This window comes from Hippoglossus hippoglossus, chromosome 16 (genome assembly GCF_009819705.1).
Source record: "Hippoglossus hippoglossus isolate fHipHip1 chromosome 16, fHipHip1.pri, whole genome shotgun sequence".
Lineage (NCBI taxonomy): Eukaryota > Metazoa > Chordata > Actinopteri > Pleuronectiformes > Pleuronectidae > Hippoglossus > Hippoglossus hippoglossus.
In genome coordinates, this window is record NC_047166.1 from 21,684,455 (window position 1) to 21,712,383 (window position 27,929).

Consider the following 27,929-nt stretch of genomic DNA (forward strand, 5'->3'; position numbering starts at 1 on the left):
CTAATCCCACAGATACTCCCTTCTCTCTCTAAGCAGTACCCAAGGTCAGATTATACATAAAGGGCCAACCGGTGCATTGTAGTGTCTATGCTTAGTGACTTTCATATCTAACTCACATGCGCCAGACAGAGGCACCAACTTCAACTCTTTTCTAAATTACACCAGGGGCAAGACGTAAGGACACAATGTGATTTAGGCTTAACTATCCAATAGGATGCGAACACCTACATGTAACATAGAGAGTGGCAGTACATCTAGCCATTCATGGATGTGCTGTTAGAAGGGGTGATGCAAGTAGAGGGAGATATACTGGGATGCTCAGGGAGACCTCTTCAGACTTGGGGGTGACAATTGCTCGTTACTCTGTTAGCGTTTGTATATTGTTCCACCTTCTGGTCTCCTTGATGCATGAAGTCTACATTAAAATATTCTGCATGGGACATCAGCTGCTGCCTGAGTTCTATGTTGACTATGTTGATTTGAATATATGTTGATTTGAATATACAGACTATGGTTTAAGATGTCAGTATTAAAAATTACATAAAAGGCAGAAAGAGGACTTTACCCACTCGACAGTCATGAGATGCTCTCGAGTCAGGAAATTTACTCCAGCTTCAGTCGCCAAGATAAACACGGGGGTCAGAACAGAGTGTAATCTCTGAATACATGATAGCAAAGTTCACCATCGCTGAAAATAATCACGCACAAGACTGTCCCTGGAGTAACTTTGTAACTGCAAAGACAACAAAATAAAACTAATCATTCCCTTATAACTGACTGATGACTCATGCAAAAAATTAACAGTCTGGTCAATCAAGATATTCACAGTGAGTTTAAACAAGAGAAAAACTTTTATGTCAAAATCACAGATGTTTACAACTCAACATAATATCACGATGCTGAGTAAAGCTCAGTTTATTAACATTAGTTGCTTTCAATTTAAAACAATATTTTCAATTATCAAAACAATCTGTCTACAGTTTTATTTTAACTACTTGTACATTTATTTGAATATAAATAAATTGATACATTTGTGGCCACACAATTAACTATCAAAGAGCTATTACTGTCATCCATCTGTTAGAAATCCACTCAGTGAATCTAATCTAAGGATTCAAACTGGCACATCGGAGAACAAATAGAAAAGAAAAGTGTTATTTATAAAGTCTCATTTGTTTAATTTAATCTGTGGTCATTGAAATACAAATTCCACCCTTTCACAAACCAACACAGCCAATCAGAAGCCTCCCGATGTCACCATTTGTCCTGAAATGAAACAAAGCTGCACACTGAGTTCATGTTTCCCATCATCAGACCATACAGTAACTAACTGGATAAACCGGTTAAATGACAACTTGTTGGCTCGTATGTCAGCCTGGTTTTTGTAGATTGGATCACTGAAACTATGGAATTTCAGCGAGCCTTTTTCAGCAGTCTTTGGGGTTGTATGTTGAGACTAAGACTGATATGGTGTCAGGGGTCAGCTTCCGATTCATGACAACCCCCCTGGTCCACTCAGGACCCAACAGAGTGTTGAAGGCTTGTTCCGCGCTGCTGTTGACTTAGTTGCTGTGGACCAGAGTGACGAAAAGAAACAGCGAGCAGAGAGAGATGGCACCAGTCAGCACGGCCTTGACCAGCAGCACTGTCCAACTGCCGAGGAGGAAGACATGGACAAACAACCTGGAGACACAGACAGAAACATAATGTAAGCTACAATTTAACAGGACAAAAGCCCCCAAAAAACAGAGCATTGTCACTGCTAAAACCATCCATCACTGCGACGGATGAGTAATTAACTCAGAAGATATTTGGCCCACCATATATCACATATGATCTCTCACGCTTTATGCAAAACAACACAACTTTCAGTGATTTTCTTGGATAAGTAAGTACATGTATGCTAATAATACATTACGACCAAGCAGATTACAAGTACAAACAATTTAAAAGAGCTTGGTAAATAGATTTTAAGTATATTGAGTCGTGTGAGTTAATGTCGTAGCTAGAGTACATTTTTAAAATTACCTTAATTGCCTGTAAGTTAGTTTATTGTAAATCTAGTGTACCTTGTACCATTGTTGGTGTTGTTGCTGGTAACTAGTGCCATCCTGTGGCTTACAAAGTTAAGTGCGGTTACTCTGCAGGTAGTCAAACCTTGATGGAACAGAATAGACTAACATGGGGAATACACTTTCAACCGACTTATATCTATATATAGATATATAGATATATATATCCCTTGGTAAAATGTCAGGACAATTAAGTGAGCTCATGTGAGAATAAAACAGGAAAATTCACAGTGACCCAGTGGCCTGATGATGATTCTAAACACGCGACGATGCAAAATTGGAAGAATACACAAGTCTCAGGATGAAAAGAGGCACCACCAATGTAGAAGACACTTATGAAGAAGTCAACTTGGAATGGCAACGAGATTCGAGAACTTTTGGTGATAAGGGCTGACGCTGGTGTCAATATGCCGTTAACAAAAACCTGTGATTTCCACGGCAGAATTTACACGTCATGTCCTGCCTCCTGAATGCTCTACCCAGGCGTGACCCCTCGTATAAAAGGTTCCAGACAGAATCTCCTGCTGCGTTCTTCTTATGTGAAAAGCAAACTCCAGAAAAGACCCACATCCAATTTTCCAGACATTTCCAGAGTTCATGTCTAAAAGCAGTTTGATAAACAGATATCGTTCTTGTTTGTTTGCTTGAAATCAAGTCACATAAGCTTTTTACTTTTTAAAAGAAATACTAACAGCAATGTCATATCAGTGAAGACACAGAAACAGTTCTGTTCTGTACTCTTGTCAGTGTGTCTACAGGTGTGTGTGTAGGTGTGTGTGTGTGTGTGTGTGTGTGTGTGTGTGTAGAATAAGAGTGTGAAACTTACTCCATTAAGAAGGACTTGTAGACACAAAGAGCCAGCAGCACAGTGACAGGAAGCCTGAAGCTCTTAGGAAGGTCGTATCGCGTAAACATCCACACCACTGCTGCCATGGCAATATAATGGACCTATATACAGTCATAATAATCACTGGTTATGATTTTTTTAACACACTCTGTTGCTATACATAATATAACAGACCTAAGATGAGACAAGAGAAAACAGGAAGCACTCCGAGTATGAAACATTTAGAAATCCATCATTATCTGAACATGCAGACTATTACTGTCATCTATTCTGTGGACTGTTGCTGCCAATCATGAAAACACTTCTGTAAATATATTGGAGGTAGGTAAGAAAACTCATTAAATGAATGACAGAAGATTGGAAACACAGGAGCAGACGGAGAGGAAGAACAGCTACTTACCAAACTGATGTTGGAGTCAAAGCTCATCTGGATGTATTTCCAGTCAAACTCGATCCCTCTGGCTCCGACCCACAAAGGAAGACACCTGAACAACCCCAACAAGACACAAATTCAATGTTTAGATATGTACAATAACTTGATCAAATGAAGCTGATGTTTCTTCTGCACAATCCGTGTAATTGTTTACCTGGACATGACGAGTTCTGCGGTTGCCCAGCCCATGGCAGCCACCATGATCTTGTACTCCCCTTTACCGGCATTGCGTGACATGACAAGATGGAGGCCCAACAGATCTGCCAGGTCCACTGTTGACTTCATAAATTCCTGGAGGATATGTACACCAATATTTCAACCTCCTTCACAAACTGGTATTGTATGTTTTGTTTTTAAATCGGACAGAAAAGTTCAGTTCAACACTCACCCCTACAAAGTCATACACTCCAGCTCCTCCTTCCCATGTGGGGAAAAATGTAGCTAAGAACAGCATCTGAAGAGCAAAAGGAAAAGATATGCTTAAACTCTGAAACACAAAAGGAGCTAATGACGGTATAATTGGTTCTTTATCTGCAATCCCCACTCCTTTTCTTAATTTTATTCCAGGCATAAATGACAAATCATTCGATCATGGAAGATCTCCCTCACCTTACAGAGCTGGACAAACAGATAGGTTGCACCCGCCTGGACACATCTCCAGAAGGCATTGTACTCTGAACTAAAGGTTGAACACACAAACACAGAGTTAAAATGCTAAAACTGTAAAAGGATGAACTAAAGAATGCAATATGTAACAGGTTATTATCAAATAATCTAGGCAGAAATGAGCAGGATTCAATGTTGCTGTTGAGAAAACGTACACTCAAATAAAGGAACACACAACTAAGAGGATTATGTGGACCCCTGCCAAATGTCCAACATTGCTAAGAAGATTATCAACAGTTGGTAACATTAGTCTCTGAGCATATGTTACTGCAACATTAGAACAGACCAGACACCATTTTAACAATGACATAACATTAGCAAACAATGTAATTCTAGTTTAGTAAATTGAATTTTAATTCCTGTGCCTCCCTCCAGTCACAGTTATTTGTCCTTCACCACCTAAGTAGCAATTCCCCAGATTCATACAGATACTTACAGGCCGCTGCACTTGTATGTTATAAAGTAAGGGAAATACGCAAGAGCAAAGCAGTTTCCAAAGTGAAACAGTGTCATGATGACTGTTCACAGTTCTGCTCCCTGCAGAGAGAGAGAAGGAGAGAAGGAGAGAGACAGAGAGAGACAAAGACAGACAGAGAAAAAGACAATAGATTATTATCTGATTTTTTTAATGCCATGCTATTTTGACACACACACACACACACAATCAATGACGTAAATTCTAAGAGACTGTAACACGTTTAAATCTCTCTACAATAAAACGGTGTAGGGCAAGAAGATACAGAAAAAACAAGATGCAGACATGCACTGACAAACATCCACTACAACAATAATGCTAAAAAAATTGCGAACAATTCACAGTCAACCCAAAAGACATTTAATTTATAATTAAATTAAATTAAGAAAAGACACCTAGTCCCCCTCATATGCTTGATTAAACTAACAGTGATCTTGCTTTCAAATTTGTGCCCGAACACTATGGAATACTCTCCTTATAGCTTCATGTTCTGCATTATCTATTGAAACCTTTATCAAAACAACTGAAACCCATAAACTCACATTGGCTTTGGTCTCACCATGACCATGTAATGATTGAACCCATATGTCTTTACTTTCTTTCTGTTGTTTGTCTAGTTTTACGCCATATGTTTACTGTGTATTACCACTTTCTGGTGTTATGTTATTCTAATGAAGCCCTTTGGTCAGAGAAAGGTGCTATATTAAATAAAGTAAAAACTGTTGTATAGTGGTTGATGTCACATTACTTCCTGTACACGCTCATGTGGCTGCTACACGGCTACCTACAGGGTGATTTACACAATGAGTCTGTCACAGCCGAGTAGAATGTTCGACCAGAGGATTTTACAGAGGATTTGCGGAGCTGATGCATCGTGTAATGTCACTAAGGGAAATGAACAGTCTGCACACCAGCTAGCTAAACCGTGAGCCCCCTGCACACGCCGCTCCAGATCCCGTCCCACCCCGGGTCTGTCTCGTTTTACAGGTTCAACACAAACTATGTGTCACTAGTTCTCTTGTAATCCACATGACAGCAGCTGTAACACAGGGTTTAAATGTCGACACTTACTGAGTCAGAGGAGCCGAGAAGAAGAAGAAGCCTGTTTTACTACGGGCTCGTTGAATGACAAACGGAAGTGAATGTGGTTCCACCTGGAAATGCCTCCGACAGCGTCAAAGGTAGGAACATAATAAATTGTTCCGCAGGATGCCCTCCTTCAACAGAGTTTCCAAGATGAACTGTAAGTAAATCATTTTTTGAGGTAATACAGTCTGGTTAACATATTTATTTCAACATGTTCTGGATTCAGGAGGCACCGACCCCCCCGAAACAGGTAGTTATGATAGTTTACAAGTAATACAGGACCATTAATAGACACAGGTAGTGTATTGACAGTAAATAAACTGTTCGTTGAGGTGGATTAGTTTCAGATTTGTGGCCCACCATTTTGTGTTCCTACAATATAGGTCTAAATAAATGAAGGGAAATCAGTGGCCGCCTGTGGGACAATCAAACTACATGTGAGCACTGTTTTCAAAAAGCCTGAAACGACCGAGACAGTTATTTAAATTGTAGAAGAACATGTTCATTTTATTTTCTTGCCAACGTAGCATTCACAGTGAGAGTAGTCTAATATCTCAATAATTACATGTTTGTGTGTGTTTTGTGATATGTGTGTTTCTTCAGAAAACAGGAAATTCATTAGTATTTACAAGGATTTAAAATGTCTGGTTTTCTTTACTTTGCTTTATTTGACCAAGTCATCACTTTCAGGTGTTATTTTAACTGAAATGAAATCAAAGTCTGACAGTTCTAAAGGTAAAAACACAGTTGAACGACAGACAGTCCCTAATAGTACACATACACCACTGTTTGGTTAAAAGTCATTTATAGTAACTAATGTTGGTTGTTACAATTTGTGTAATACACACAGCTTTGCTCTTACATCTAAATTTAAATCAGATTTTGAAGAAAAACAACAAAACAAAGCAAAATGTCATGTTCAAAATGACATGAGGCAATATGGACTTGCAGTGGCTGATAGGCATTCAGTCAGAACAAGTTAGCAAAGAGCAAAAGGAAAAATATTTTGCCACAGAATTTCTCTTGTTGATATATGGAAATGTATGATATGAGTTTTAAACTTGGCCCAATTCTTGAAAAGCTCAATCAGTTAATTTACAGATAAAACAGACATTAATATTAGAGAAAAGTTTTAAATTTCTCTGCAAATTTCCTTTTCTCTTCTCCTATCAGCCTGCGCCTGTGGCAGATGAAGTTTCTTCTCTCTGAGCAGTCCGTGGTGCTCCAGTTGTTTGTGCCATGTTTTGACAGAGTCCCACAGTTGTTCAACTGGGACGGACACTCCGGCAGCATCCCCTGGTTGTCCGGCTCCTCTCCGTTCATCCACCTCCACTCCCCTCCCAGGTAACGTAGGCCGATCCACACCTGAGAGACAAAGGTAGGTGTTAGATGTCAGTCGCTCTCACATTCATTTCAGTTGTATGGACAGCAAATCGATCATTTGAAAGACAATCCTTAATCTTTCATCTTGTTTAACTGTGGAGTAAATTAGGTCAGGCACGAAGAGACCAATGGTTGAAAATTAATGTGTCAACTTTGTTTTAATCAAATAATAATTGAATAATTAATTAGGTTCAGCGCAATGAATAGAAACAGACCATATGTAATAAATGCTTGTGGCTGTCCGGTAGAGACATGTCCACATCCTGGTGTTTAGCTGTTGGTTTCATCTTGATTTTGTGTTTGTAAAATGAACTAATAAGAAGAAGTATAAAGCAATTGGATCAATTTCAAAATGTACCCTTGCACTTATTAGTTACTGAAATGAATTTGATTTTCATTTACATAATAATGACAAAACTCAAAGCAAAAAACTATTAATTATATTTACTTATTTCGATTTTGAATCAATGTTTCAATTTTAATTTTGGGGGCGGCATGGTGGTGTAGTGGTTAGCATTATCACCTCACAGCAGGAGGGTCTTTCTGTGTGGACTTTGCATGTTCTCCTTGTGTCTGTGTGGGTTTTCTCCTGCTTCCTCCCACAGACCAAAAACATGCAGACTGGGGTTAGGTCAATAGGAGACTCTAAATTGTCCATAGTTGTGAATGTGTGTGTGAATGGTTGTTTGTCCCTATGTGTTGCCCCTGGTGACCTGTCCTGCACCTCATGCCGCCCAATGTCAGCTGTGGTTGGCTCCATCTCACCCTGCGACCCTCAGAGGATAAAATCTACTGCATGTACAGATTTAATTTCAAAATTAATTTGCAGTTATAGTTTGGCTAATGTTTTACAAAAGGCTTTCACCATGACATGATAAAACTGTGCTATATATTTTGCCTTCTATTGTTCTTTATAAAGAAGACATTCTAGGTAGTTTTATTTCTGTTGGCCTCAAAACTGTTCGAATAAACTATGACTAAAGAGAACATCAGTCTTTGCTGGAACTGCTCACAATCTATAGATACTGTATAAGCACCATATGACCATATGATGCAGAGTAAACTATACATTACACTGTAAAGGGTTAGAACCCAGCACTGTGTGGAAAAAACCCATCTTCCAACCTCATCAGTCGTGGCTCTGTAGATCCGCTCTCTGACATAGTCGTAGTCCCGCTGGTTGTGCAGACTCAGCATCTTGTAGGTGCACACGCAGGACTCGGGAGAGTCAGCACATGGGGTTGTCATGGCCTTGCAGTGCCTCAGGGCCTGCTCCCACGTCTTGTTCTTGTTCACCACCACCAGGTTGTCATCATAGCAGACAGGCTCCAGCTCCTGGGAGCACACTTTGCTGTACCACTTCTCAGTCTTAGGATCAAAGGAGCCACAGTCTGTGGTGAGTGGCTCTCCTGGTGCCCAGTTTCTATATTTAGAGGATGAATTTCCGACCCAGCTCCAGCGGTGACCGGCCCGTCGGAACAGTCCGATCCAGCCACTGTTATCTAAATCATTTCTGTTTGATGTGGTGATGGTGGAGAGGTTACTCATCAAAGCCTGACAGAGCTGAGAAGCTTGGTGCCAGCTGACGTTATTTTTGTAATGAAGTGTTTCACCTCCTCCTGAGCAATAAACATTATATCTACTTGAACAGTTCACACTGTACCACATTAGATCATCTCGTACGACTGCACAGTGAGCGCTCTGCGACCCATCAGCCCAGTCACTGCTCTGTGAGAGGTCAGGTCCTGCAACACCTTCTCCACTTCTGAAACAGACAAACTGAGGATATCTTACATAGCAACTGCACATTCAAGATTTTGTAATGAACAATACAAAATAAAATAAAATAATCTCAAATAGGATACTCACTTTACATTTATCCACTTCCAAACTGCGTCTTTCTCAGGATCTCGATGTAGGCCGATCCAGGCTTCCTTGACATCAATTTGGACCAACCGCTTACTCAGCCAGACTCTGTCCACTGTGTTCCAGGTAACTAGGTCAATGTGGTTCCTCTGGCAGTACTGCCTCGCCTCTGTCCAGGTCATCTTCTCAGACGGACACTAAATGGTCCTTTTTATGAGAGCAGCCTCCAAGCAAAGAGCAGTAGTGAGCAGGAAGCAGAGAGGGAGCTCGGGGCTGCTCTTGTTCCCCATGACTGGTCCTGTCCTCATATCAAGTCAATGCTGCATGTGTGTGCAGGACCCCAGTCACAGGCCAGTGGTGCGCTCAGTAGCTGGTGAGGAGCTGTCACTCTGCTCTTTTAACAGCTGCGGATACCTGGTCACTCCCACGTGGACACTCCTCCCCAGAATCAGCTGACCAGTCGCACCTCTCCACACCTGCTGTCACAGTTCAGATGGAGACGTACCAGTATTTTTAAATTCTGATTATTATAGATCTTTTTTATTTTTCAAACTCTTTCTGCATATCAGGTCTTTCTGAAGTCTTTCATTTATGTGTTTTAACAGCCCTATTTTTATGTTTGGGACAATCCAAACACCACCTGGTAAACAAGATTTCCTGGGTTCCCAGGATCCTCGGCTGGGAATCACTGCTCTGATAAGATCGTGCAGTTGCTCAACAAATTGATACAAAGAAGATACATCTTCACATTTGTGTTAGGAGGAAAGTCTGCCATGCCTCAATCATCATCAGCAGTTGTATCACCTCATCTCTAAGATTTCAGTCCTGCTCGATTCTGTGACACACATGGTTAGTTTTCTCACACTCTGTCAAACATATTGAGCCATCTCATCTATCGGAGGGCTACAATATAAGCCAAACTCCTTATAGGTCTATGGAGTTGTTGTACATTGTACAAACATTATTTTTGCAGCAATGAAAATGGCCAATAGAAATCCCTCCCTGATTTTAGATGCCTTGGATATTTCCTTCTCTTTTCATTTGGTTATGGATGATGAGAGAACACAAACAATATTTCCACAGAGTTCATGCCTCTGCATTTTTCTTCCTTGCCTCTCCTCTTTGGAAACTTCCTCATTTCTTTGTATTCAACCGCTTTCCATCAGTTTTTCTCCTTCAGTAATAACTAGTAATAATTGGATCAAATCTGCATTTGTGTACCATGCTGTATTCATGCTTAAAAACTCACATTTAACAATGGTCAGGAATATTCAAAAGGTAAACAAATTAAATAAACAGTTGTGTTGGCTTCAGTATGCTTGTCATGTTACTACATGTACTAAGGATGAGGGGAAAAAAAGATTAAGAAAACAAAGTGGAATCAAATTCAGTCATGTGTGGGCAGCGAGAGCCTCTGTTCCTCTGCATCTGTACGACTGATTCAAATCTTCTGGATTCAAAACTTTCTAGCATCCCTGCTTGAATGGGGAAATCAGGCTTCAGGCAAATGACTGGATTTAAATCTTCTTGGTCAAGTGATGCTGATGACCAAGCCCTTGTGCTGACCTCTGTCTACCCGACTACTCTTACGTTAGTTCTATTGGCATGTTATGCTTTTAAACAATATGCAGTTTGGTGTTTGAATTAAAAGGTAGAGCAGGTCAGAGGAGTCGGAAATGAAGATGTCAGAAGAGAGATTAAAATTAAACACTGTGAGATACAGCGTTTTTCAATTTTTTTGTTGATTTCTCAGAATAATTCATGGATCTTGATTGAAAAATCCGTTACATTCAGGGGAGTAAGTGTGTGCAGTTTGCTGCTGATCAAAATAAAAATCCAGATCTAGTTAATTTAAATGTTTGTTATAGGAGGACTGTTGGGCCTTCTATTCTAGTTTTGAAAATGCATTTTCTTTATTTTTTCAATGCAAGGTCTGCCGACATTCAAAGGGACATGAGTCGTCCCAAAATACAACCTGTGGTTTAATCACATTTGTCTGAAATATTGTATTGATTGTTAAAAACTAGCAAACAGTTCCTCCATGGAGAATGTTCGGACTGTTTTGTTAAATCAAATGCAAAATAGGGCAAATAGACAGAATGACCCTCAGGATTGCAGCTGTGATGTGTTTTGTTTTACATTTTATGATTGCAACAACTTTAAAAAGCTCCACAATTATTGTTTATTGACATTTGAAATATATTTTAATAAGTATAATAGAACATGTCTTTTATTGTCCATCTGAGGAAATGACCTGGACAGAGGTACCCTGACCCAACCACAGTGAACAGATTCTGGCTCACTGAGTGGCTGGTGTATGTATATTTAAGGGAGCCTAAAAAAATCATTGATTGTTTACCAGTGTTGATTTTCATCTTATTTATATAATGCATATAAAATAAATATGTAACTTGTATGCAATGTATTCTGAATTATATATCTTTCATTCATGGATGTTGTGTCTTTTGTATTTTTATCTACGCCATCATGATTTTCTATAGTAACACACAGTACAGAAATTAGAAATTAAATTAATGTATCTGTAGAGTAACATCTTGGTGTCTCAGCTCAAGTGGCTTTCAGTGACTCTGGGGGTCTCTTAAGCTAAGACGTTATTTTAAAAAGTAAAATATCCATACTTGCAAACAGTTTTTCCTGTTGCAGTATGATCAATTTACCAGTAGGTGGCACTGCAGCACAAATCATAGTAAAAATATGATGGCTTTTTAGGGGAAACATTTCTTCTATATTAGGACACAGTCTGTATTCTCACCAAGACTCGCTGTACTTGTCGTTGTACCTTCTAATAATGTGTGTATATCATTTGTTGGGGGTTACTGATGCTTTTATTCATAATTACTATTGCAGGTGGTCAATAAGGATTTAAAAATGATTAGTTTTAGATTATTCATTTAGTGTTAAGATAGTTTAATCTAATACTAAATATGCTTTACACATGTTTCTATGTAAAATCGAAAATATGTCACTATTTTCTCAAGTTGTCAAATAAATGCTATTGAGTAAAACATACAATAATTCCCACTATATTATCGTGGAGTAGAAAGTAACATGACATTTGAAATACTCAAGTTGAGTGAAAGTTTAAATTTGTTCTTGGATGTGCAGTCTTGTAATGTTCTTAGTTAAAGTGAACCTCCGTCATGTACAGGAGGTGTAACAGGACACGTGGTGTCACAAAGGTTTGGTTGTAAAGAAGAATGATAGGTGTCTCCTTCAATTTAATATTTCTGTCCTCACTTCCTCTGTCCTTGGCCAATGTTCTTATCCATAAAGTTTTAATGCACATTTTATAGTCTTTTATAGTCTTATAGTCATTTTAAATTGCTATGATGCCTCCAACCTCTATCTGGACAATATGACATTAATATTTATGCTAGAAAACATAAATGCATTTGCTTCTAATCCCCTCGTGTTAAGTGCCCCCTAGAGGTTAAAGTCATAAAGCTTTACATTTCTTGTGTCTTTAATTAATGAACCATTAATATTTTAAAAAATGTGTCAGCCTTGTATAATTAGGCCTGGGCAATATGGCCAAAAACTGTATAAGTAAACATTTTTATATTAGTTGATATTGATAACTATCACAATACATGTCACATTATTATTTCTCTTAAGTTTAAAGACAGGTTTTTGTTCCTGAGTGAATGCTGTGGTTTTAAACTCTTCTTTATGAGAAGGAAAATGACACTTGATAAACAGCAAAACGTTTTACGCATCTGTGGTAGATCAATTATCCGTTATACCACCTCTGTGCTTATACAATTCATTGGCATTATATCAATATCTTCATATTGCGAGTGATGAAAATCATATTGCAGTAATTATTGATATTGTTTTAATGCCCAGCCTTATGTTGAATCAATTTTTTCTTCAGTGTGTCAGTTCAGAGGCTCCATAGACAACAGTGAACAGATAACATAGAAACGTGGACAGCTTGAGGTTTTCAAGTTTTATTTCTTTGTCTCATTACTCTTTAGTGGAGTTACAGTAGCTCTACCTTTCAGCTTCCTCCTTCCACTGGTGATTTAGCCTTTAAAACACACCAACAGGGTGATGGATACAGTAGTTACCATAGTAATGAGCCATAACGACACATCTAATGTGGCAGAGGGGAGGTGGAGAGGGGGGCACACAGACACAAATACTGTCACTGACCAATCGTCTTGTTATTAAAGGAAAAATAAACCAAACATTTAAACACACTGTTGCTGCTGCCTACGTATGCTGTAGTAGAGCTAAAGGCTGTGATGAAAGGACTTGGCTATGGGTGGGGCTTGTGTGTAAAAGAGAAGAGAGGGCACGGAGGATGGTTGGGGGTGGTCCCTTTCCTGACTTCCTTTCTCAAGAGGAAGTGTCTACTCCTTGGAGTGCATGTACAACAGCAGGTCAGCGACACGGTGGCTGTAGCCGAACTCGTTGTCATACCTGGAGGGAGGGAAAACAAGACAGAACAATAGAACGATTAAAGAATTGCTTGTAAAAGATTAGATTAGTTTTGAAAAGACAAACGTTTTTCACATGTGGGGACAGACTGAAAACTCACCAGGAAATGAGCTTGACAAAGTTGTCGTTGAGGGCAATGCCAGCGCCAGCATCAAAGATGGAGGAGTGGGTGTCACCGATGAAGTCAGAGGAAACCACCTTGCAAAACACAAAAATCAGTTACAAGTCAGATATTGTGTAACCAGGCAATACATTACTAAATCCAAAGGAAACAGAAGTCGTGTTGTATAATATATCTATATATTTTTTTTAATAAAATAAATTAAGTTAATTTTGATTTTAGTCCAGTGTATGTGAATTGATTCTGTCTTACCTGGTCCTCGGTGTAACCCAGCACTCCCTTCATGGGCCCATGTGCGGCCTTCTTGACAGCCTCCTTAATCTCAGAGTAAGATGCGGACTTGGACAGACGGCATGTCAGGTCGACCACTGACACATCAGCCACTGGCACCCTGAACGCCATGCCTGTCAGCTTACTAGAGAGAGAAAGAGACAAAATGATGAGATGAATGTTTTTGGTCTTTCTCAGCTTCATGGCCACAAATAATAAAGGTGATTATAGGACTGATAACAAATGTACTTGTCCTTACCCGTTGAGCTCAGGGATGACTTTGCCCACTGCCTTGGCGGCACCAGTGGAGGCTGGAATGATGTTCTGGTGGGCACCGCGGCCGTCACGCCATGCCTTAGCACTGGGACCATCCACCGTCTTCTGAGTGGCTGTGTATGCATGGACTGTAGTCTACAGAGGACAGTGTCATATTAGATACATTAAACAATCATTTTCCATAGTATCTTTAGCATACATGCAAGCATAAATATACAGCACCGCCTACAGTATGAACCACAAACACAGATTAAATATGATTTACCATAAGAGCCTCCTCGATGCCAAAGCTATCATGGATGACTTTGGCCAGGGGGGCCAGGCAGTTGGTGGTGCAGGAGGCATTACTATAAATAGAATGATACAACTGGTCATATTTACACAATAAAAAATTGATGTGCTTCACCTAAACCTTGAGTTCTGGTGAAGTTGTGGAACATATTTGTATGTATTTCTATTATAAATGTAGTGACATGCATGTCCGCCACCACAGGTATCTTACCTGACGATGGTCATGGAGGAGGGGTCATATTTGTCCTCATTAACTCCCATGACAAACATTGGAGCATCAGGTGAGGGGGCGGACACAACCACACGCTTGGCTCCACCCTGGAGGTGAGACTGTGATTGGCCAGAACAGAGACAGAGAGAGAGAGGTTAGAAACAGGACTGTCTGGGTCAATTTGTCTTATGTACATGTACATGTGTTTGTGTGTATGTACATACAGAGGCCTTCTCCACACTGAGGAAGACTCCGGTGGACTCCACAACATACTTGGCTCCAGCGCTGCCCCAGGGGATCTCTGCTGGCTTCATACTGGAGTCACAGAAAGAGAAGTGTCACTTAAAGATTAAATGATTATGGTACAGTTATGTTAAACCTGGGGGACAAATAAAGTGACAACAAAATTCCAAAATTACCACCCTGCAGTTGTATATCCCCCCCAGCCAGTGAAGTTTCAGTCTATATACACATCAGACTCATATGAGGTCACTGTGACTTTTGACCACTGAAATCTTCTCAGTTAATCTTTGAGTGAAAAATGGTCAAGAAATTCCCTGAAGGCAGACGTCAGATATCATGTTCAAGAGGCCACTGTGACCTTGACCTTTGAACACAAAAAGTGAATGTTTTTTAAATTCCTTCCACTGTTGTTGAGTTATCGCGTTCACAATAAAAGGGACGGACTGACAGACAAATAGTTGACCAATGTACATACGGACAAACCCGAAAACGTTATGCCTCCGCCCGGAGGCATAACAGCACCAGTGCGTACTGCACAAGTTAGATTCAGTGAGAGGTGGGGGTGGGAGCTAATCTTGTTAGATAAGTACATCCTGTACATTCTAAATTAGTGTTCAGAGCCTCTTTGGATGATTTCGTGTTTGCAATGAACAATGGAAAATCTCACAATAGAGGAGCTGTGAAACTGAATGGAATGCCTCTTGTATAAGCTTCCTTTTTGTTGGTACGGCCGTTTGCAGACATGAGGCACAATTAGTCAATGGACTAAAAAAACAGCCGGGTGGAGGGGGGGCGACAGGAGTGAGGCCTGAGGCAGCAGACAGCCTTGTTCCATTGCCAGGAATTCACTCAGGATATTAAAGACAAAATGGCATCAGCTAGATCACCTTGAAACTGGAAAATCAATTCCCAATTCAACATGAACTTTTAGATGGCTGCCTCCATTACAGACCTCTCTGCTAAAATTAAAATGCTACTGTTGTGGATCTGATATCTGTGCAGCAACATCCACTCAAACCCAATCATCATCTTCATCACTTACGATTGGAAGACAGAGATGGCGTTGCCATCGACGATGAGCTTGCCATCCTCGTGGGAGACCTCACCCTTGTGACGGCCATGGGTGGAGTCATACTTGAACATGTAGACCTAGGAGGGGAGAGGAAAACAATGGGGTTGTTAGTGCAAGGCTATAAAGAGGTAAAGGGGTTTCTGTTTGTTTTATCACAAAAATGTATACTTATTATGGCACTATATTATTAATACATAGTCTTAATACAGCCCTACATATTAATTTAGAATAGAATAGAAAGCTGTATTGTCATTGTACAGGATACAATGAAAGTAGCAGTGCTTCTCAAGTTTAAAAACAACATCAACCACCTCACACATTCATTCATCAGATGTCACAAAATACAAATTAAATAATTTCCAGATAAAATGATTATGTCCACATTGCATTTGAGTAAATGATCAAATAAATGTAATGATATTGCACTGCTTGTTATTGATGGTTAAGTGTTCTTATAGCCCAGGGAATGAAGCTGTTTTCAGTCTGGTGATGCGAGCCTTGATAGACCTGTAGCGCCTGCCAGAGGGCAAACAGGTCAAACATGTGGTGCGCTAGATGGGAGGAGTCCCTCAGTATGTTGTTTGCTGCACACAACAGCGTCAGTTGCTGTACTTCCTCCCTGTAGGCCAACTTGTCTCCTCCAGAGATAAGACCGACCAGGTTGGGGTTGTCCGCAAATTTGATGATGTGTTGGTGGGGTGGGTGGCAGTGCAGTTATAGGTGTAAAGTGCATATAGTAGAGGGCTCAGCACACACCCTTGGTGAGAGCCGGTGCTGAGTGTGAGGGAGGAGCAGGGGTTGGAGCTACTGGAAGTTTTTGGTTCTAAGTTAAACTAAAGAATTACAACCAAAGTACAGAGAAATCAAATAGAGAGGAAAACTCACATTTATAATAGCTATTGAAAAAATGTCCCCAGACGTGTAACTGTGGTTCAGTTTATCCGTTTTTCCATTTCCTATTTTGTAAAGCAGCCTCTTCCAACAATATACACTGTAGACTTAGATGAGCGTTTTCTCACCATGTACTGCAAGTCAATGAAGGGATCATTGATGGCCACAACCTTAATGCCCTTCTGAAGACAAGCCCTCAGGACCAGACGGCCGATACGACCGAATCTGCAGTGAGGAGAAAGACAGAGTGAGAATTGTGGTAAAATGGTAGGGAACTTCCCCAGGATGTCAAACCAACCCTTTGACCTCACATGGATCTAATGACAGCCTTAAACAGTACTGCACTGATCCATTCTATCATATCAGAAACTGTTAACTTGTAATTTAATCAAATGCTTTTTTCCCCCCTATATATATATATATATATATATATATATATATATATATATATATATATATATATATATATATATATATATATATATATATATATATATATATATATATACACACACTAACCATTAGTAATAATTCAGAAAACGGTGAACGCCCCTTGTCCCCAATGTCCTATGTTAACCATCGTAAAATCAGTGTGAAGCGCCTGTGTGTGTGTGTGTGTTTCCAACTCACCCATTGATTCCAACACAAAGGTCTGACATGGTTGCTGCTGTTTTGGGGTTGTGAAGTTATCTGAGAGAAAAAACACAAAACAATGACATTAGAAACACAACTACAACATGTAAATGTAGGATATCTAATCTCACTTTGTAATGTCCTCTAGCTGGCCACACACTCAGTCAGATGCATCTGGTGTCAACACTGGAAGTCGCTGAAGCTTAATGACGTGCCAGCAAATGTCACAGACTTTAAACATCAGACTGTAAGCCTGGCAGCAAAGACACAGGCATACACTCTGACAGCAGCCAACTGTTGCCCTGACAGCAGGAGGTGGCTTTAATCAGGTTAATCAAGTTGTTGGCAATATGAAGGTGTCTTTGTATGCATTATATTGGTGTAATGTGACTAATCTGAAGCTTCTGCTTCTCCAAAACCTCAACAAGTCTATCTGTGGGATGATCTGAGCATTTGTAGACTTAGTATCATGGATAAAACAGCTACTGATTTCAAGGTATAACATGGTAAAATTTTAGGCGCTTAGTTGTACCATTTAAAGTTTAATTACCATAATGATTTGGTTTATACTGCCCTGCATCAACCAAAGTAAGCCTGTCTGCAAGTTGCAGGGGCAGTGAGCAACGTGCATTTGTTGTAAAAATGTGACAGAGGGAGTGGCAGGCAGGAGGGGAGCTGCTGGTGCTCTGGCCATAGTTAGCAAATGCTAATAATGAGTTGTCAACCTGCTCTCCACCACTCTGATAAACAATACAAATATTATCATCATTGTTATTAATAATAAATAAGTTATTTAAACTTGGTGAAATTACTTGAGTTTGTGTATTAGTACTTTTCTCATCAAAGATGAGTAAAAATACCGTGATAACTGCAATATTTTTGGTCAATATAAATGTGGTACAACATTTTCACGCCATTTCATTCTTAACTCTGTTTAGTTTATCATTTTCTTTTGTCGTGTCAACTGTAATGTCTGAATAACATAAGACAGACTGGTAGCAGAGGCCTCACAGCACAGCCAGTCTGACGCATTAGCACAAAAGAGAGAAAACAACACCAAGGTGTTAAGTGAGCTTAGTAACTAGTAACTAGTAATAGTAATATAAGTCAGACACTATGGTTGAAAGTAGATTAATAAATGAAAAAGGTTGCAAGGGTTTTTAACTTAATTTAGGGAAAAGTACAGAGCGACAAAAGGCCATGTTTTACATGCACCTGATGGAAAGGTAGGGAGGTGTATCATCATGCAGGGACATGTTTAGAAAACAGTGGCATAAGCGGTGAGGAGAGAAGTGCGTTGTAGGTATGTAACGACAACAAACAGAGACTTGTCTGCTGACTGAACAAAGAGGAAGCTTGGGCTGGACTCAACTATGTGACCTCCTTTCTCCTCTGCTTTCCTCTCCTTTTCATAATGTACTCTCCTCCCACTTTTCCTGCCCCTTTCTTTTCTACCATTTCCTTCCACCTCCTTTTTCTTCTCATAAACTCCACCTCTTCCTCTCCTCTTGTGTCCCTGGTCTGTCTATCATGACAGGGATACAAACTTTTTGACAATTTTCAGCCTCTCAAATTTATCCCAAGTCACATTGTGACAAGTGATTTTTTTTCCACTTAAGGTTTTGTGTGCAGATAAGGTCACTAACATGCTCATTTAAGATTAAAAGTCAATCCTGTCATCAAAATGTGTCATTGTAAACGCTCACTAGCTGAGGTGCTTCTACAAATCTGAATTCATTTATGGACTCATTTAGGGTTCCGGAAAAACAGGGTGTGTTTGGTTTTGAGTGCAGATTGGACAGCCATTGTCTGTCCGAACCCATCCGAGTCTGAGAGAAAATGCCCAATGTTTTCCCTAAGTAGATAGCCCAGCCAGTGTGACCGAAACCAGCCAGATAAAGTCCTGTGACCCATCATTGGTTCAATACTCCAGAATACAACAGACAGATTGAAGGCCAGTTAAAAGTTGTTTTAATGAGGTATCATTAACATAAATGCAGTGGTTATTTACTAATACAGGTGAACAGAAAAGGTAAGTCAGTAGTATTTACCAGTTAGCCTGACCAGTAGTGTGGTGTGTGTATGTGTGACAGGCACAGGTAGCGTAAATAAGGGCAACGTGGATTGTCCTTGAAACTGGTTAGCCATCATTTAAGACTACTGTAATCTCTTAATCTATGTGTCTCTGTGGGGAGCATGTAGGACAGGCTGTCAATCTGGTGAAATGCATTGTGGGAGCACTTTAAATAAACATAACGGGACAACCAGATTAGGACAAATCATCTCCCTCGGTTCTCCCACACACTCAAATATGAATGGAGGTAAATAACTTGTGTTTATCATAACTAACCTAAATTAATTAACTTGTCCAGTCTGGAGTTAAAACAGTATTTGTTTCAGGTCAAAATCAATTTATTGATCCGTCTGCCACATTTTCAACTGATCTCTTAACGCATCATGTCTAGTGTACGTCTAGTGTCGTTATTATCTTTGTGGTACCTTTCATCAAGGGCAGAGCTGCTGCAAGCATAATACAAGGTCACCAATGGAGAGAGAGCAGGACAAAGAGTAGTATGACCATGCGCTCACATTTCTGTCTTTCTGCTCCTTTGTACTCTGTTCCAACTGTTAGCTATTGTGCATTCACCAAACTCTGCACAGTGACCCCCTGTGGCCTCTGCACCTTTTCACAGTTGGTCTCACTCTTGCTTTTCGCCATCTGTATTTAAATGTCTCCATTTTCTCGGCATAGAGGAGTTGCCCCTGGTTTTCCAACACAAAATGGCTGCACTGCTGACAAACAATACAGCTTTTTTTGAACAGTGAGCTTCACCAAGGAAAAAAGAAAAATGGGGCTTGGCTGAGATCACAGGAGTCACATAATAGGTAGATCTGGTGACTAGCAACGGGGCTCAGCTGTTTAAGTTAAAACTATAAAAATGTGTACGATGGGTATGTTTTAAAAAAAAACTGATATAGGCAAGCACTAAATACTTTACCAAAGGGCAGGTGCATGTGTAAGTGTTTGTGTGTTAGTGTTTGTGTGTCTACAGTTACTTGACAACCCCCCCTAAATGTCCGTTACTGTTGCCAAGCAGCAGTGCGGTGGTTTGGCAAATCAATGGGAGAAGAGGGAGGGGTGACAATGGGAAACCAGTGCTCTGGAAGAAATCCATTTCCAGCACTTGAACTCTTGAGTTGAGGTGAAAGAAAATCCTGGTTTATTGTAGGAAGTCAAAGGTTCATCATTAGTTTCTGCTTTAACTTAACTTCCCTTTTAAATCTTTTTTTTGGACACATATTCTCACGCTGATAAGTAGGTGGCGCTATGACAATGAGTTAATATTGACATATAGAGCTGTTCAGGCCTGGACTCCGATCATGTGACAGAATTTAGGGGCCGGTTGGACAATGCACATTGGTGTTAAAAATAACTTCCTGTTTCATGGTGAATCAGTAGGTGGCTTGATGATCCCGCGTTAATATTGACATATGGAGCTGTTCAGGCTGGGACTCTGATCATAGGTTTTAATTCAATGCACAGTGCAGATAAATAAACTTCCTGTTTCATGTTGAATCAGTAGGTGGCACTATGACCCTGAGTCAACATTGACATATGGAGCTGTTCAGGCCGGGACTCTGATCATAGGTGAGAGTTTTGGTGCTGACTGGACAATGCGAATTGGAGTAAAAAAAAAAAAAAAAGTCCTTTTCACAAGCGAAAAGCAATACTTGCACCGTCAGTGTAGAGTCCCTAATAAGCGATATCAGACACAATTTAATTGCTTAACACAGATCTTCAGTTATTTTCACAAAAATGATATACATTTGTTCCTTTATTGCTTCATTACATTCTCTGAGTATGCATACCTTGTATATTAACTATATTTATTTCCCTGAAAAGCCCTACTTCCCTTTTAAATTGCACAACCTCTTTTTAAATTGTTAGACTTTTCCTGGCTTGTGTTTTAATGTAATATTGGGTTTTTTTTGTGCATTATCTACAACCATGGACTTTGTTGCTCTACACGTGTACAACTGTGCTTTACTACTCCTCAAAAGACTCTCATAGTCGTCACGAGCCTCAAGCAGTTGTCTGACTGATTGTACCAATGGTGTGGTGCGTTTTCTCTTACATTGAGTAGCAGGTTGTCTCTCCGCCACCAAGGGAAAATCGCTCTGTCCCAGCTCTGTATTGAGAGCACAGTTGGCCTTAAGGTCCAGGAGATTCAATGAGATTGTTTCCTGGGGGCTCTTTTTTCCTTTATTCTTAAAATGACCATTAAATGGACGATGTCATATAGTGATTTATTACAGTTATTTAATGACTGCGGGCGGGGTTTGTACTGTTCTTACAGTAATAAGCTGTAAGCTGCAAGTCAATAGACGAGGAGAAGTACTTCAAAGTGTAAGACGTGCAAAAAACAAGACATTTCATGTTGCCACCAGGGGGCTCTGTGATTTAAGTCATGATTTCTGTGTAGACGTCATCCAGCCGAGACTTTTGTCATACATGTCCAATTTGGAGTAGATTGGACCATGCATGTCCGAGATACAACAACCTCGTGTTTTGATGGCGACTCATCAAAATTTGACGCAAAGTTTTAATCGCCATGTTGTTTAGATGACCCTCACTGATTTTGAAGTTGATCTGATCAAAGCTTTAGGAGGAGTTTGTTAAAATACACAACGTGTAAAACTGCCAAAATCCAAAATGGCCGACTTCCTGTTGCGTTAATAGTATTGGTGCCTGGGACTTTTATTTCTGTCCGGTCATGATACACTACAAATTTCTTGAAGATCGGTTAAACCAGACGGAATTGCTGCGTTTTAAGGGACGCTGTTGAGCCATTTTGCCACGCCCATTTCGATTTACTCCAGCATACGTACATTTGTCAGGCTTGACACGCCCGCGAAATTTGGTGAGTTTTCGTGCATGTTCAAACCGTCAAAAATGCGATTAATTGTCCTAAATAATCAAACGAAAAGCACCGTCGGTGCTCGGGCCCTAAATATGTGAAATGTTACTTTTAGAGAATAACCGCATTATTCATACACATGACTTAAGTTATATCCCCATTGTAGCAGAGGGAAACTATCCATTGTTTCTGTGTGAAGTAAACTATTCAATGATATATTACAATAGGAAAGTCGACTCCCTAGCCAGCAGCTCCCCCCACTTTTCAACCACACAGTCCTGCCCCTTTGACTGAGGACCAATCAGCCCCGATCTGGCATCAGCGCACCCTCTATGATGAGGGCTCACAGAGGAGGTATTGTGCAGAGCAGAGCAAAGAAGTTACACGTTGTTAACTGCAGCTGGCAATCTGCTGACACTCTCATTAAAAAATGAGAAGAAGAGGCAGACAGACGGCCAGACATATGTACACCAGTAAAGCACCATGCACTACCCATCGCAGATTTACTTTCAGTACTTTAGCATGGAAGAGCTGGCTGTAAGAGTCAGGTACTGAAAGCCCATTTGATGATAAATCAACTGAACAGGAGCTTTCTAAAATTAAAACTTGACTCGAACCCAGTAATTCACAGAGAATTTAATTTTGTCAAAGTAAATTATCTTCAATGGTATCGCCTTCATGTGACATGGCTTGTGTGCACCACTGGCACTGGGGTAAGAACAACAAGATTCAGATTTCTGCAGTGCAGCCCCCTCCCTGCAAGGGGCTGGTCAGCGGGTGAGACTGATTGTTCAAAGAGGAAACACTTAGGAGCCGATATTAGGGGGAACATTTTTTGGATACGTTTTAAAACAAATTTCAGCAAAGATTCCTACGATTTTTTAAATCAAACCCTTATGACAATGTAATTGAGGCTTGATATTTTACAGATGAACTATAAACTACTGTAAATAACTATAGATAAAAAGAAAACAACAAAATATTTAAACTTGAATTAAGAAAACAGATTTTTTAAACTTCAAATAGGAATGCACATCTTTTTTCTGTATTCTATAAAATAAAAGGTTTCATATTAGCAAAGCTAAATGCTGATACCTTTATGTTTGTGAAAGGCTCATATCAGCTGATATTATTGGCCAATCAAAAATATCGGTCAGGTTCTACTTAGGATTAGACTAAAGCTTTCGAGTACTGATTGGTCAGTGAAAAGGGAATGAATAATCTTCACTTCTAACAAATTTTTCCTCTCTTCTTACATCTATAATTCTGTTCCTACATCCGTTTAGCCTAACACTACTTCTTTCATTCAATGTTCTCTTCTTTACCTCCTATTTCTCTCAGTGCTTTGTCTCTTCCTTGCTTTTTGAGTATTATCCCTCCCCAAGCCTTTTACCCACTAATCATTAAAATTCATGCCCCTATTTGTCTGTCCTCCGTGCTCTTTGTCTCATGGCTCCCCCTCATTTACTGCCACCCTACCCTCCCTCTGAGCTGCGACCCATTTTCCTCACACAAACGCAGTTTCACCAGCAGGGGTGCAGGACAGGGTCATCACGGTTATGTGTATGCATGTGTACTGCAGGGAGAAAGATTACTTTATTACCAGTCAACCAGGAAATGACAAAGACAACAGGCTACATCTAGAACATGGGACAAAATCTACTGAATGAGGGAAAGAGTAAAGGAGATGAGGACCAGCACCTCCTCTGATGTCAATCACCAACACTTGACCAAACAAACACAAGAGGTGAAGATAGACTACTGTACATCTTTACAACAGTATTACAGACAGACAAAACCATTCACGTAATCCATGATGGTGATGTGAGTTGTGACTGGCCTGCTTTCTGTTTGTTGTATACTGAACGGCTGAAGTTTAATAGTCATTCTTTGGTCTTACTTTTCCTGCCCACTTTACCACTCCCCCTGCCTTCCTCCTTCTACCGCCCTTCTTCTCTTAGTGGCCCTACAAAGCTTCCTCTTGCTGTCACACCCTCTTTCTCTCCAGTGTTTTTCCACTGCAGTGAGTTGATTGGCTAGAAGCCAGGCAGACTATCCAATTAGGTTACGTTTTCTCTTCTTGCCTGCCACTTAGAGAATCAAATAAATCAAACACGTAACAGATACTTTTCCATACAATCTTTTATGCAAACTCAAATGCAGGTGGGCAAAACTTTCTGTTTTCAGCAACTTACGAAACCTTGGTTCTGCTCATGATCATCCCTTCCGTCTTCCCCCCCCTCAGCAAAGTACCTGCTTCCTTTCTTTTTATAGTCTTGTCACTGAGGCAATGTCACTTTGCTGCCGTGACCTAGTCAGTTAAATGTCGGACACCATCACATCACCAGTGCACACACACAAGACCACAGGCTGCGTCTTACCCAGCAGGCATGGCCTCCTGCTGACAGGGACAGACAGATAAGCGGTCCATGACATTCAGGCACTTGGTTTAGAGACAGGCTGGTGTTATTCCTGCATTTCTGCCAGTCGCACCCCCGCCGGTGCCAGGGTACCAGCTGCAGGGTCTTCGGCAAAATGTATAGAGTTAAGAGGTGATTGCTTTATGTATTCCTACTATCAAATACACAAACACATACCTGGGTTTATGAAATTAATAAGGTGAAGCCTGCTATTGTGGTGTAACCAAGTCATGTTCAGGCACGCAAACATGCCTGTACACACACACACACACACACACACCCCCATTGCCTTAACTACTACTTCTATTAATTATATATATGCATACATTACTATTAACTGTTGAAAACATGTCTTCACCTTAAAATGTATTGATAAACATTATATGGGGACTTGCTTTTGTCCAGTTAAAGAAGACACATTCCCATAACGTGACTGTTTAAGCACATTCAGGTCCCCACAACATACCTGGTATACACATTACACACAATCATGAATTAGTAAAGAGTGTGCTTATCAAACTGCAGGGGTCTCAGTAGGAGACATGTGACCACTCTGCAGAGGTAATGCTGGAACACACACGGCTGTGTGAGCTGGTGTCAGCAGGTAGATGACAGATATCCTTCCTGAGGCCATGGTCTTGTTTATCACCTCCTCTCCTCTATCAAGCTACAGTACACCTTCATGCTTTATGTGCGACCCGCTCTCATTTCATGCTAGATTTGCACACATTTGAATTTTTAAATAAGTGCAACCTGCTCTGTACACCAGAGTAACCAAGTTCTCTTTATTAACATGGCTGTAGTCCATGTTACGGAGAAATAACACGTCCTGTGTATTGTTGGTGTGACCCAGCTAATGTCATCACCTAATAGTTTTCTCCTTGCACAGCATAGTGGCAACATGTTGGCCACACACAGACGCTGACATTTACATTTCAGACATTTAGCTGACACCTCACCTAGAGCAGCAACAAGAGCAGACACTGACACAACAAGATAACTTCTGTGCATGACGTGGAAATAATGTCCCCGCTGTGTCTAAGATAAAATAATGATGCACAGAACATTCACATATAAGTCATCCCGATGTATCAGTCTACCACAGGAAATCAAGTAAATGAATTCTCATTTATCACATTCACAGTAAATTTTAATATGTAGAATTTATAGAGCTTAATATATTAACAATGACTAGGCTGGCTGTTGGAAAAGTAAAGCCTATTGAACTTAGTTTGATATATGTGCTGTGTGGACAGTCACTGCAAAACTATTATCTGCTGATGCATGGCATGTGGCTGCTATGTTTCTTTAATTCCAGGCATTTTAACTATAGTCCTCAGAGGCCTGTTATTAATAACCCTCAGCTATCCAGAGGCTGAGGAATGAGAAGTAACCCCCCTTCTCCAAGTCCAGTATGAACGACTCGTTTCTGGTCAATAAACTGCAGTATGAGAATAAAGATCAGGGGCATCACTGCAGCAGCTCTGGGCCTCTGCTGTGACCTTCCTCAGCTGGAGTGATGACCTTCAACACTGAGAGGAGGCCAGACATGGCTGCATCCTACATGAAATCAATAGCTTAATGCGAATCCTGGTTGCTCCAATACATTTTACAGTAGTGTGTGCTTTTGCCATTATAAATACTTTGGAATATCAAATGAGATTATGAGAGACAATAGCGTATATATTTGTACCAGAGGACCATGTGAGGCCATATTGACTATGCATTTTTTTTTTTAAACCCTTATTATCTTTTCCCTGCTGAACACGTTTGCCCTTTCAGTTTTCTAATGAAGCCTTGTTGCCTGTGCATAAAGTATGTCTGGTTTGATGGCTGCATAAATCATGAGGTGTAGTTTAGTTTTAAGGAACCAGGCCTAGTCTTTGCAAACCGCATCAACAGGTCTGGTGAGTCTGGAGTCGAACTGCGGCAGAATCCTGCGCCTCTACGCGCTCTGTGCCCTTCACTTGCATCACGGGAATTAGAGTCTCCACCTCCTCTCCTCCATCTTTTCCACATCCGACACGGTCAAGGTTATTCATCCGTCATTTCTCCTTCCTCACATCACGGTGACATCTGCTCACCGTCTTCATTACCAGAGCTCAATTCATCCCTGAAGTCTAATGGCGCAGCCACGACAGACTTCATCACGAGGACGAGAGGAGGCACGTAGCTTCACCTCAATTCACGAAGCGGTTCCGCCCTGTGTAGCAGCTTTATTACGGCTCAGTGCAGCGCTGCGGCGGCTGCAGTACAATCAGCTTGTACTGTCAAACTCATCTTTATCACAACTTCTTCCTACGTAGTCCGCTCATGAGTTTTCTGTCGCGGTACAAGCGGTAATATATATATTTTGGTGCTGTGTTACATAACATGGAGACTAATCCACTTCCGCAAAGATGCAGCAATGGGAGATTCCACTGTCACGTTATCCGCGCAGGAGGGCGATCGAGCTTCAAATGAATGAAATATATGTTAAGAATGAACCATACTTAGAACACGCAGATTTCCTTTAAACTGTGGCACGATCCATTACCTGTTTAATACTGGAGTGACTTTGCTGCTCTGGCGGATGGAGCTGAAATCTAAATGATGCAACTAACCGTGTCAGTCAGAGAGCACATTACACAAGAGGCAGCCCGTCTGCACACTGCGAGGCCATGACTGCATCCCCTCCCATCCCCTCCCTTCTCTTCCTGTGCACGTACACACAGCATGTATCTTCATAATGCTAACGTAGCTTCTCTTCCTCTTTAAAACGGATACGTGGCCCATCAACACAGAGATGGCGGTCAAATTCACCACACAGACGCAGGCTTTCACACGTCGCTCGGAGCTTTTAGTAGTGTCACCCTCCCGCATTTCTTGCGGTAAAAATGAAGAATTGTAATTTAGCATTAACATTAGGTAACAAAGCTGGTGATGGCGCAGACGGAGAAGCTAACATTTGAAAGTGACGTGCAGACTTAATAGTGTGAAACAACAGAAATGGCCTGAGTCTGGATAATTGAAGCAGATGAAGGTGAGCTACACACTGAAGGTCTCTGCAGCAGCAGCTGCAGCAGCTTACCTCTCTGATGAGCCTGGAGTCTGTGTGCGCACCGCCCAGCTCTCTCTTCCGCTTTTATACGGGACACGTGCCGCCGGGAGCCCGGTCGCCCTGGCGACGTGACGTCATGTCATCCTTTGCAGTGAGGATCCATTCGGAACGAGGGTCTGGTCACGGCCCCTCGGAGGCTGGGCCGCGGAGAGAGGGAGGGTGGAGGGGCGGACTCGTTAGAACAGCTTGT

General features: G+C 40.8%; 3 protein-coding genes across 4 annotated transcripts; all 3 read right to left on the minus strand.

The window, feature by feature from the left end:
- Positions 1-840: 840 nt before the first annotated feature.
- Positions 841-5,713, minus strand: tmem147 (transmembrane protein 147). The gene is made up of 8 exons (XM_034612372.1): positions 5,565-5,713; positions 4,455-4,555; positions 3,962-4,031; positions 3,741-3,806; positions 3,507-3,643; positions 3,320-3,404; positions 2,899-3,020; positions 841-1,683 (listed from the first exon to the last, which is right to left on the minus strand). Exons 2-8 carry the CDS (start codon positions 4,529-4,531, stop codon positions 1,563-1,565), a joined length of 678 nt encoding a protein of 225 aa, XP_034468263.1. The 5' UTR covers positions 4,532-4,555; positions 5,565-5,713; the 3' UTR covers positions 841-1,562.
- A 442-nt stretch (positions 5,714-6,155) lies between these two features.
- LOC117777523 (lymphocyte antigen 75-like) lies at positions 6,156-9,960 on the minus strand. The gene is made up of 4 exons (XM_034612371.1): positions 8,832-9,960; positions 8,649-8,727; positions 8,088-8,366; positions 6,156-6,944 (listed from the first exon to the last, which is right to left on the minus strand). Exons 1-4 carry the CDS (start codon positions 9,008-9,010, stop codon positions 6,699-6,701), a joined length of 783 nt encoding a protein of 260 aa, XP_034468262.1. The 5' UTR covers positions 9,011-9,960; the 3' UTR covers positions 6,156-6,698.
- A 2,823-nt stretch (positions 9,961-12,783) lies between these two features.
- gapdhs (glyceraldehyde-3-phosphate dehydrogenase, spermatogenic) lies at positions 12,784-27,799 on the minus strand. 2 transcript variants are annotated; one of them, XM_034612363.1, is made up of 11 exons: positions 27,710-27,796; positions 17,298-17,357; positions 16,796-16,892; positions 15,747-15,853; positions 14,686-14,776; positions 14,462-14,580; positions 14,225-14,306; positions 13,943-14,094; positions 13,666-13,828; positions 13,393-13,490; positions 12,784-13,274 (listed from the first exon to the last, which is right to left on the minus strand). In XM_034612363.1, the coding sequence occupies exons 2-11, from the start codon at positions 17,324-17,326 to the stop codon at positions 13,205-13,207; spliced, it is 1,008 nt and encodes a 335-aa protein (XP_034468254.1). In that variant the 5' UTR covers positions 17,327-17,357; positions 27,710-27,796; the 3' UTR covers positions 12,784-13,204. The 2 variants fall into 2 exon arrangements, with proteins under 2 accessions (XP_034468254.1, XP_034468255.1); XM_034612364.1 differs by lacking the exons at positions 12,784-13,274; positions 13,393-13,490 and adding an exon at positions 13,493-13,545 and having other exon boundaries at positions 13,617-13,828; positions 27,710-27,799.
- Positions 27,800-27,929: the final 130 nt, after the last annotated feature.